The 11,090-nt window shown below is 40.4% G+C and overlaps 1 protein-coding gene across 3 annotated transcripts in view; it reads left to right on the forward strand.

Moving 5' to 3' along the window:
• RNF111 (ring finger protein 111) overlaps window positions 1-11,090 on the forward strand; it is a 78,060-nt gene that overhangs the window by 57,190 nt on the left and 9,780 nt on the right. For all 3 annotated transcript variants that reach the window (XM_018564238.1, XM_018564239.1, XM_018564240.1), the window contains exon 10: window positions 1,280-1,406. In XM_018564238.1, the coding sequence (XP_018419740.1) occupies window positions 1,280-1,406 (127 nt within the window). The remainder of the gene's footprint in view (window positions 1-1,279; window positions 1,407-11,090) is intronic.

Here is an 11,090-nt window from a genome sequence, read left to right on the forward strand (position 1 = left end):
GTGCCTCAGGGATGGTTCCTTGAGAGTTATTGACTCCCAAGCAGCCAGAAACTACAGTTAACCGGCATCTACTGATCCGTGGGTGCCGAAAAACTGGGATATTACTGTACAGTAAACTCCATTATAAATGCGAAAGATCGTAACTCGATCTATAGCAACCCAAAGAGCATCTGTACTCTATTATACCCATAGGGCCATACAAGCACTGAGAGATTGATTATGCTTTTACTAGTTGCTAGATAGGTAATTAATATTTATTTAATAGGAGGTTAAAATACACATAGTTGGGCTTATTAAAGCATTGCAAATTGCAGTGTCTATGCACAGTAACCCCTAGCACCCAGATTTCCAAAAAATCTTGTTATGGGTTATTTTATTTTTCACTGTTAATATGTGCTACAACTGTTGATATCCAATTAAGGAATAAAAATCTTGTTAAAGTGCATCTAAACTCCAGAAAAAAAAAAATGAATGTAATATATTGCAGCTTAACGATCCTTCAATGTGGTGGCTGCAGTAGTTTAATTTTCGTGGGTCTTTTTCCTTTATTTTTGCCTGGTGATTTTGGCCAGAAACCAACTTCCTGTCTTAGGGCTTGTTCACACCATTTTCTGGAGCAGATATGCAGACGCGGTGCTATGCGTGCAGTGCGTTATTGGCGTGTTTTTACCGCGTTTCAGTACGGCTGTCAGTATGTTGGCTGGAGAGTGGTGTGTTTTTGACGCGTTCGTGCGTTTCCGGGCCGGTAGAAAAGGTGACATGCAGTATTCTGACCGGAACGGACTGCGCTGGTGTGAACTGTAGCCCATAAAACACACGGAGACATTGGGATGCATTTTGGGTGCAGGAGCGCACGCTTCTGGTCCGGACAGAATCCGGACATCGTGTGAACAAGCCCTTAGGGTCCACTCTATGGAGGAACAATAGAGCCACTTTTGGACAGCAGCATTGTCACCCTGTGTAGAGGGTAGTGTTAGATGCACTAGAAGATTTTATATGAACTTATTTAACAAATTAAAGCCAAATTCCAGCTTAACACTTTTTAAGCAGTTACAGCAGTAATATTTTCTTCTTTTTGGGGATATACAAAATTAGCATTTGGGTTTAGATGCACTGTAATACAGTTTACCCTAAACAATGCATTTTACATTTATGGTAATGTTGGCAAACATTTATCTGGATCTAATAAAGCTGTAATCTTTTATATCTTTATAACAAACGTTACAATGAACCTCTGCTGTTTCCAAAAGCTGAAAAGTCTTTTGTTTGATTCTGACAGGGAAATAGCAATTGAAACCGGAGTGACTGCTGCACCCTACCAAACTGGTCCTTTACATCCTCATTTAGCTCACTACCATCCACCTCCTAGACTTCACCACTTGCAGATTGGGGCCTTGCCATTAATGGTAAGATATGTTTATTTGTAAGCGGATTGTGTGCTTTTATTTCCAGTGCTGACTATTCTACAAACTTTAGGTCTCTCTCGATTTGTAACAAATAAGGTGCATGACATTTTTTCTGGTCTCTGGTTTTGGATGTATGCATTAATAGCATTTTATGATGGAAAGCCACACAGTGGTAGAACTTCAGAAGCCATATAGAAAAAAAATGTCTAACATATTTTTGAGCAGCAGAAGTACTAAAGAAATTCTTACTTGTAATTCTCGCTTACAACGTTACCGTTTGTATATATACCCATATCACAAAACACTGTCGGGAATTTATCAGAACTGGAGCAGAAGAATATTTAGCAGTTGCCTATAGCAACCAATCAGCTTCTCTCTTCAGTTTAGTTAAGTTTTGAAAATGAAAGGTGGATGCTGATTGGTTACCATGACCAGATTCTGTCTTAAGTTTGATCAATTGTCCCCACTGTATTTATAATATATATATTATATTTTTTATATATTTGAGAATTTATTACAAGCTGTGGTGCAAGGATAATTTATGTGCTGTATGTTTTTAAGTAATAAACTGTTTATAGAGGGGTGCGCAGGGTTTATAGAGACCAAGGTTTGGATATTTAAACATTAAATTTTACTGACGAAACAGATTTAACCAGATCACAACAGTTGCCATTCAATGTTTTAAATACCAAAAGTCCCATCACATTCTTTTACCAGATCATTTCTTTAAGGTTTGCGTCCCCAGTTATGACATTTTCTCTACAGGGTAAGAGCTGCTTTTTTCTCTTCGATGACATCACCCTCCTCTCTCCGTACATTAGACAGCGGTCAGAAACCTCTCTGCCAGTTTCTTCTTGACATATGCACACAGCGCAGCACTGTAGTCAGGGTCCCCTCCACCTTGCCTACATGCTTATTCTCTCTTTTCTGCAGTTCAACCTGCCTCAGCCTCCAATACAAACCTCTGAATGTTTCCCTGTAGCAGACGGTGCTGTGTCAGCCTTTGACTGACTGTCCCTCACCTCACTATAGTAACATACTCCTATGATGCATCTCTAGACCACTCTAAGTGACTTAAGCTCATAGCTATAATAAGAAGCTGAGTACCAGCCACTTCCATAGACAAGTCAGCATTTTGATGCACCCCAAGCAGCAAGTTCCTGCTGAATAAAGGACACACAGCATGCTGACCTCCTTGTTAAAGTGCTACTTGTCTGGCTTGTGCTGACATCACAGGCTACATGCTGGCAGTACTGTTATCAGATCTACATATTTGTCCTGGATCAATTATTCACAAAACTCTGCAGTCATTAGACCACTGTGAGCCAGGGAACTAGCATGTTTATAAGATCAGCATTCTCACCCCCATATTTCCTTTGCCAAAATTTCTAACACCTCCTTGCCATGGTTTTAAGTGCCTGCTGGGGATCGTATTAGTGCCACTTTTAAGGCCTGACTGTGCAGTTTTATATTTCTGTGACCACTGGTAGTCTTCTAGCCCTTCTGTATATAAAATATTGTATAATTCTTAAAGTGAAACTCCACCCATATTACCTTCTCTAAGTTGATATTCTCTGCCAGGGCACCAAATTAAAGCGTCAGTTTAAGAATACTGAAGGCTGCAGATCAGTATGACGTGCAGGCAGGTCACTGTATCCTGTGCCTATCCTAAATCCCAAGCTGTTCTGATTTAATCAGAGCTCTAACACTAATTGACAAATGGCCCAGTGTTGGTTGGAAGGCAGATGATGCTGAAAGCTGCTGCAGGTATGTGCAGACTCCTTTGGGTGACTGCATTAATTAAATATGGGCAATTCTAAACTCCTATATTGCAATAATCAGTGATAACAAAAGTATATGTAGCTGAAGTTTGATACAAATAAGTTATTGTTTGAGCCTGGCTTCTTCCCCTCTTCCCAAGCAGGTATGAAAAGGGCAGAGATCCCTTCCGGGCAAGTAGCTTTGCGATACATTGGGCCAGCTGATGACCAGTAAAGCGAGATTTGAAACAAGTAGCTGCAACGAACATGCTTTCCCCGATCACCAGCTGCCAGTCTGCCCCCTCCACCTTTACATGTCTCAGGATAGTCACTGGGTCATTGTTTCATGTGACCAAGTAACATAATATTAGTGGTGTACTACCTTTTGCTTTGATTTGGCCTTTTCCTGGATCCTTGTGGATGACTAGGGAACAGAGTCAAACTTGGAGCTGGAGACTTGCTCCCTTTCCTCTCCGCTGGCTCATACCTACAGCACTGCATTGATTGTCAACCTGTTCCCTTTTACACTTTGCGCCTGGCTAGCCCCCTTTCTCCTTCTAAGGTTCACACAGACCATACACTCTGCAGAGACAATAGCACCTAGGTATGTTTTAGGATTAGAAAAAATAAAATATAATTTTACTTGTATTATACATGTGTTTGCATGCAGAGTAATGCATCCTGTCCCTCCACCTCTGCTTCCATCCCCTTGCACCTCCAGCTCCCCCCTAACTTTGTTACTCCAGTACCCCCACTACTATGACCTACCCTGTTTTTATATGCTCCTGGCATCCCCCCCACATACCCATCCCCCCCACATACCCATACTGATTCAGGGCTTGTTCACACCGTGAACCATCAGACCATATCCAGAACAGTTTGTTCCTGGACCAAAAAAGCATCCCAATGTATCCCTATGGTATTTCTAGGCTCTGTTCACAACAGAGCAGTCAGTTCTAGTCTGGACAAAAAAAAATACTTCTGGTCTCATTTTCTCTGGTCCTGAACACACTGGAATGCATGTAAATGCATCAAAAATGCATACAAACGTGCATGAAAGCAAATTTTAACTTAACCCCTTCATGACTGAGCTAGTTTTCAGGTTCTGTTCATAAATGACTGACACATTTTTTACATTTTTGCTGTGTGATTCTTCCACAGCAGTAATATACTTTCTTACTAAATGTACCCACACATATTATATATTGTTTTTTAGAGGACAGATAGGGCTATATAATTATATCACATATGTGTACCTAACCCCTCACTTAGTTTGAATAAAATAAAAAAAATGAGGAAAAAAACTAGAAGAAAACACTTTTTTCACAAGTTTTGATTATTATTATTTTTTTTTAGAATTTTTTTATATTAATTATAGTATAAAAAATATATTTATATATAATTTATATTTTCCTAATTTTGTTTTACACTTTATTTTAATTTTTTTACACTTTGTAAAAAAAAAAAAAATAAAATAAAAAAACTTTTTTTTTTCTTGTCAGTTTATATCAAGCAATCACTATGACAGCTTGATAAATTAACTTTTTTATTTTATTTTTGGCTATTAGGCTGATCCAAACTTAGGAACAGCTAATAATAACCTTAGAGACTGATCCTGACTTTAGTCAGATTCAGATCTCACTAAAAGCTCTTTGATCGTGCCTAGACGATCAGAAATGATACATTTCACTGAAGAGATACATTGTATCCTTTCAGTGAAATGTATCTAAACATCCGGCTCTCGAGCTGTCAAAACAAATAGCAGAGAGGTGAGGTGAGTCACTGCTGCCTCTCTGCTATTTTGAGCTGTCAAATACGGGATCGCAAATTGCGGTCCTCTATTTGCATGTAACGGCTTCATTCTTTCATTAATGAAAGGAAGAAGCTTTTACAAAAAGCTTAATTATTTCATTAATTAATGCCTCAATACTGAGACATTAATGAATGACTGTTAAATGCTGAGAATCAGCAAATACCGGCATTACAAAGCCTGATATAACTCGTCACGTACAGTGTACGTGGCCAGTCATATAGGCACAAAGTGACAAGACGTACACTGTACGTCTCCCGTCACGAAGGGGTTAAAGGGCCCTGGAAGGTTGCAGAAATGTACTGCACTGCGTTTGCAGATCTGTTCCATATCACCAGATATGTTGTGAACATAGCCTTAGGGGTCACTGCAGCGGTAGTAATTCTTAGCTGTGCTCCATTGCTTAATGAGAGCACCCCAGCATCTCACTGAAAAATCTCTAAAGCTTCCATTGTTTAGTAGCAAGCAACATTCAGGAGTGTGGGAGCTGGCAGTGCATGTATTCTCTGCATCACTGGTGAAGTGTGAATTGTTAGGCAGAAGCTAAAACTAGCGTAGATTGCTTTCAGAGTACGTGTTTGTTTTAGGTAAAATCGCATGTAGGCTGGATACCAACTATTCAGTTATTTGCTCCCCAGGCCAGACCTTCCCAGTCCTCCCTTATTGTACCTTGAATGGCCAAAAAGCCTCTTTGTGGTGGGTGACCTCATCAACCAATAGGCTGGTGAAGGGGGTAGGACAAAGCTTTTGATATTACAAAAGCAGATTATATTAGTAATTTTATTACTAGTAATTATATTAGTATGATTATATAATAATCCTCCCTCTGACCTCCTCGGATGACCAGCTTATATAAATAGATGTGTGTTTTTTTAAAGCCTTAGTTTATTGTCTATGTACATGAAGTGGCCATTTTAGTTTTATTACATAGGCAGTTTCCGCTTGCTGCTTTTCAGCATTACACAGTAGTTGTGCTTTACTATTACATCCCACACTGCAAGTCTATGGGTCTGTTTTTATAATGTTTTCAAATGTGTGAAAACATTTATAAATAGACCCCTGTATGTCTGCTGACCCACTAAAAACATTGTCATCAATGAAACCGATAGGGTTTTGAAGTGAAGATCGTCTTCTAGTGGATCATCTGTACATCTACATAATACCTAATATGAAATGTCAAACCTATTCAAATCTAAAAGATTACAATTGTAAGGTAAGCATGCAATAATAAAGCAGGGAATGCATTTGGCTATTAAGAAAACAGATGTCCCGGTTTGCATACTTTCCTTTCCCCTGTCTTTGCCTTAAAGCATGCACTCATCATGGCACAACCTTTTGTGTATTTTGGGTTGAAAAGCCCTCCATTTATTTATTGGACGTAAACTTACAAAACAAGACTTTTTTAATTTTGTTCTTTCTGTACAGTGTTAAAGCTGAACTCCAGGCACACAACTGAATACAAGTTGAAATACATTTGTGGCAGCTCATTTACCTGCCACAGGATTTACTTTGCTCAAACACATGTAAAAAATAAAAATGTATAGTATATTGAAGGGGAAGTACAGTGAGGGGAATTCATCAAAACTGGAGCAGACAAAATCTGGAGCAGCTGTGCATGGCAACCAATCAGCATCCACCATTCATTTTCAAAGCGTAAAGGTGCCCACACACCTTACAATTTATCTGCAGATTTTCTGTGGTCAGATTGAAAGTGAAACAGATTGGCCCAGGTGGAGATTACTCCATCCACACAGTTAAGTGTAGATGGAGGAATCTGTTGCACCTTTTCCATCTGACCATAGAAAATCTGCAGATAAATTGTAAGGTGTGTGGGCAGCTTAACTGAACAGACTGAAGAGAGAAGCTGCTTGGTTGCCATGGGCAACTGCTCCATGTTTTGTCTGCTCCAGTTTTGATCAATTCCCTCCAGTGTTTTCCGTGAGCGCCGATTTTAGTTAGAATTGCAGTGCTTGCCTAATACTAATTTCTGAGTTTCACATTTTGAGCTGCTTGCTGTATTAAATGTAGCGATGTTTAGATTAGCCACCACATTTTCTAACAGCCTAAAAGCTAATGAGATGGGCCACTCAGGGAATGCTTTTGCTTTCAGTGACTTGGCTAATTTACATTGTGAGTAAGAGTCGATGCTTGACCATTTTGTAGCACTGCAAATCGGGAAGCAGAGTCTTCAAAAGTAATGAGAACATACGTCCCTAAACCAGACGCCTCAAAGTACCGTCCCGTGGGCCAATTCTGGCCCAGCAGCCGGCTGACAAGTCGGGCACGCAGTCTTGGACCACGTACCTGACTTGGAGGAGCAGCTACACGGTCTGCATCTCTGTGGATGCAGACCACATAGCTGCTCCTGATGGTTCCGGCACTGAAGTTGAGTCAGAGCCGCCTGTGCTCTGACAGTTTTCACTGAGAACAGGGCAGAAGGATTAGTAATGTCTGCACCAGCCAAAGGTGCAGACCGTACTAATCAACCACTACAAGAAATGTGCCCCCTCCCTGCAAAAAAATGTAAACAGTTGAGGGGGGGGGGGGCTCTTTCTTTCTTTCATTTTACGAAGGTGTGAGTGTGTGTATATAATTGTGTATTCGTGTGTGTGTATAACTGTATGGGGTGTGTGTGTGTGTGTGTGTGTGTATTTCTTTTTGTTTTGTGTGAGTGAATGTGTGAATCTGTTGGTCCTCTGATTAATATTAAAACCTGTGGGAAAACAAAACACACACATATATTGACACTGCACACACATACACACATACACATATGAGAACACACACACACACACACACATCACTCACAGAAATCTTGACAATACACATTCACTCGTGCCGGTAAAAAAACATGCCACAAAAGCGCGTTTCTGAGGGCTACCTGGCTGTATCCCAATGGAAACGCGCGGCAAATACGCCCCAAAGAAGCTACTGTACTTCTTTGGGCGTAGGACGTTTTGCAGCGCGTTCCTGCGCGCTGTAAAACTCCCAGGTGCAATCATTGGTTTTCACATGTTGAGTGCCCAGGTGGAAACTAGGCCTAAAGGTCTATAATGTGTCAAGGGGGAAGCTTTGGGGCTGGACTTTATGTATGGTTTACATTCTTTTGCAAGATACGTCTTGTATCTAGAACAGGGGTAGCCAAACTCCGGCCCTCCAGCTGTGGGGAAACTACAAATCCCATGATGCATCTCCCTCCAGGAGTCATGTCTGTGGCTGTGAGAATCTTGAAATGCCTCATGGAATTTGTAATTCCACCACAGCTGGAGGGCCGGAGTTTGGCTACCCCTGATCTGGAACAACAACATACTCAACATATTAGTTACTTGTTCAGAAATATTTTTGATGACAGCAGCTCAGACCTTGTAAGACCTAGGAGAAGTTATTTTGGCAAGTGCCAATGAAATGTCTTTGTTTTTAAAATTATTCTGTAGCGCTAAGCTGGCCTTTACGTTGGCCTTAAATCTGTTCATGTTGACACTGTAAATCACAGGGAACTTTTTAAACCACACAAGGGGAGAGATGTAATAAGCAATCCAGAAAATACCAACACTGCTTTACAGTGGAACAATGAATAAACAATAATGGTAATGGCATGCAGGGCCCTGAATAGATTGTTTAATGTTGGAGATGAGTGTTGTGTTTAGCTTAGGTCATTTCCCTTCAGTTATTAAGGTTTTTGTGAATTTCCCCCAGTTATAACAGTAAAGCTGGGTCATGCACTGGCCATTTCCCCCTCATCTACACTAAAATATACATTATTCCCAATCCACAACGGCAGGTGTACCGCTTTAAGAATACCCGAACAGGGACCTCAGCTGACTGCATGCAGAAACTGTATGAGATTTTTCAGACTGGCTTCTTAAACAGAAGGTTACTTGTCGAACAAGGAGGATCCTGAGGGGCCACACACTGCTCGGGTTTTGGGCACGGTTTGGCCAGCTTCAGTTGCATGGTTTGATATACAGCTTTTATATGGCAGCTCTAGAGAGGTTACTCTGTATAGGATTCTACTGTCACAGTGGTGTTCCCATGTGCGCAATGAGACTTTCACCCCAATTCCTTCCACATAGCAAGCCTCAATGGTAACTTGATTGATGGCACAAAATGCTTTTAAGCTGTAATCCTTTTAACAATGTCATGGTAACATGCAAACCATAATAATAGTACAGGGGCATTAAATTAGACCATTTAAAACATGATGAACGTCCATCTTCAGAAAAACTGAGCACTAACCCCCTACCCTCCTTCCTCATTGCATGTTTTGCTACCAAATTACTGGGAGATTTTACAGTACAATGGTATGGAGAGGTATACAGGCAATACCATTCTTGTCCTTGTCATGGTTCTAGTTGCCTGACTATCTTTGGCTGAAAGGCTGCATTCACATGGGGGCTTATGCTGCATTCAGGGTTTTCCTGCTATAAGAACCTACAGTTTCTTGTGGCGGGAATCCCAGGTGTGCCCATTCAGATGCAGCCGCTGTGCCCGGTCAAGTTAATGAAAGGGTAACTCCTGGGTCTCCTTCCACAAGAATCCGTATCTTCTTGCCGGAGGAATCCCCGTCTCAGCATAAGCCCCCATGTGAATGGGGCCTGATACTTTGAATAACTGACCCAGTAAATATGCAGTTAGTCAGAATTTAAGGTCTACATAACTGTTTGAGGTCTGCTGCTTTCTATTATGCTTACTATTAATATGCAATTTGTTTCATGGTTTCTACACTTTTTTAGGTTTACATAATGCAATAAATTGTGTACAGGGACTGAAGTAAAACCATATGAGATCATGTTGTCTCCTGCCAGGTTAAAACTTACTTGTTCTTGTAAACCAATTATGGATAGGTGGGCATTCATTTCGGCTTGGGAGTATTCATACCTTTGTTAGACATTGACACTCTGCATCTGATTCTCTAGTCTTGATTAGCACTGCATGGAAGCGAGTAGAGAGTTACTTGTTTTCTAGGGATTACAAGCTTTTCCCACACAGGTGTTGTCTTTCCAGCTTTACTGGACAGGTCAGGCTGTGTTCTCCTGCATGCTAAACTACGTTGTTTGCTTGTTAATTGGGTTTTTACGTCTATGGCAGCTGAAAGCGCTTGGCCAAATTTCAGACTTCCCTTTTAAGTTCCATGTACACCATTTTCTGCCATTTGAACACATACAATTATATTCAAATTTCCTTGTCCTTTTCTGTCCTCACCAACTGGGTTTAGATTCATTTCCCAATGTTAGTTGACAACCATCCTGTTTGGTGAAAACCGTTCAATTTAAGGTGTATGTGGTGTGTAGGGCTATCCATGAATATACAGTATTGGGTGAAACCCTGTATCATACAGCATTTGTTGAAGTTTTTTTCTTATCTATGGAAGTTCATATAGTGTGACAAGTGAGAAGAGCCTGCAAAAAAAGATTTGTGGTTATACAAAAATTAGATTTAAAAAAAAAAATGTTTCTCTCTCCATCCAGTTTATAACTGTGATTGTTATAGGATATAACCATATCATAGGCCAGAGCTTCACAAACTATACAGGATGACAACTAGATGTTCCTTTTAATATCATCCAACCCACTTGGAACCTAAACAGTGATGAGTATGTCTGGCATAGACAGACTGCCAAACACAGACCTTAGGAAAGCTCAAAAATGGAATCCCCTTATTAGATAAATATCTCTATGTATCTTGCTAATTGGATGAAGGTTTTGGTAGCCTTGCAAATGCCCATTGTTTTCCCCTTTGCCTTACTGGCTACCTAGTAGAATAATGTGGACTTATGATTACCTATTGTGCTTTGCTTTGAATTACCAACATGATTGACACAGAATAGTTGGCTAAACATTGCTGGTTTCTGATAATCATAAAGCGAATGATGAAGATGCCGTGCGTCTGGCTTTGTAGCATTGACTCATTTGTCATTGATCTCATTTTGCTATATTTGATTGCATTCTCCCATACTGTCTTAGAAGTTGAACGTTTTCATATCTTTGCATTGTTTGGAACTGAGGAATACAATATACATTTCTTAATTCTGTGGCTGGTTTGTTTGCAGTGAAATGGTTCATAGTTGACCAAGCAGCACCTAGCCTTTGTCACTGCATTTGTCTCCTACCACAA

This window comes from Nanorana parkeri, unplaced genomic scaffold (assembly GCF_000935625.1).
Source record: "Nanorana parkeri isolate BGI_ZX_2015 unplaced genomic scaffold, ASM93562v1 scaffold739, whole genome shotgun sequence".
In the NCBI taxonomy this organism is placed as follows: Eukaryota; Metazoa; Chordata; class Amphibia; order Anura; family Dicroglossidae; genus Nanorana; species Nanorana parkeri.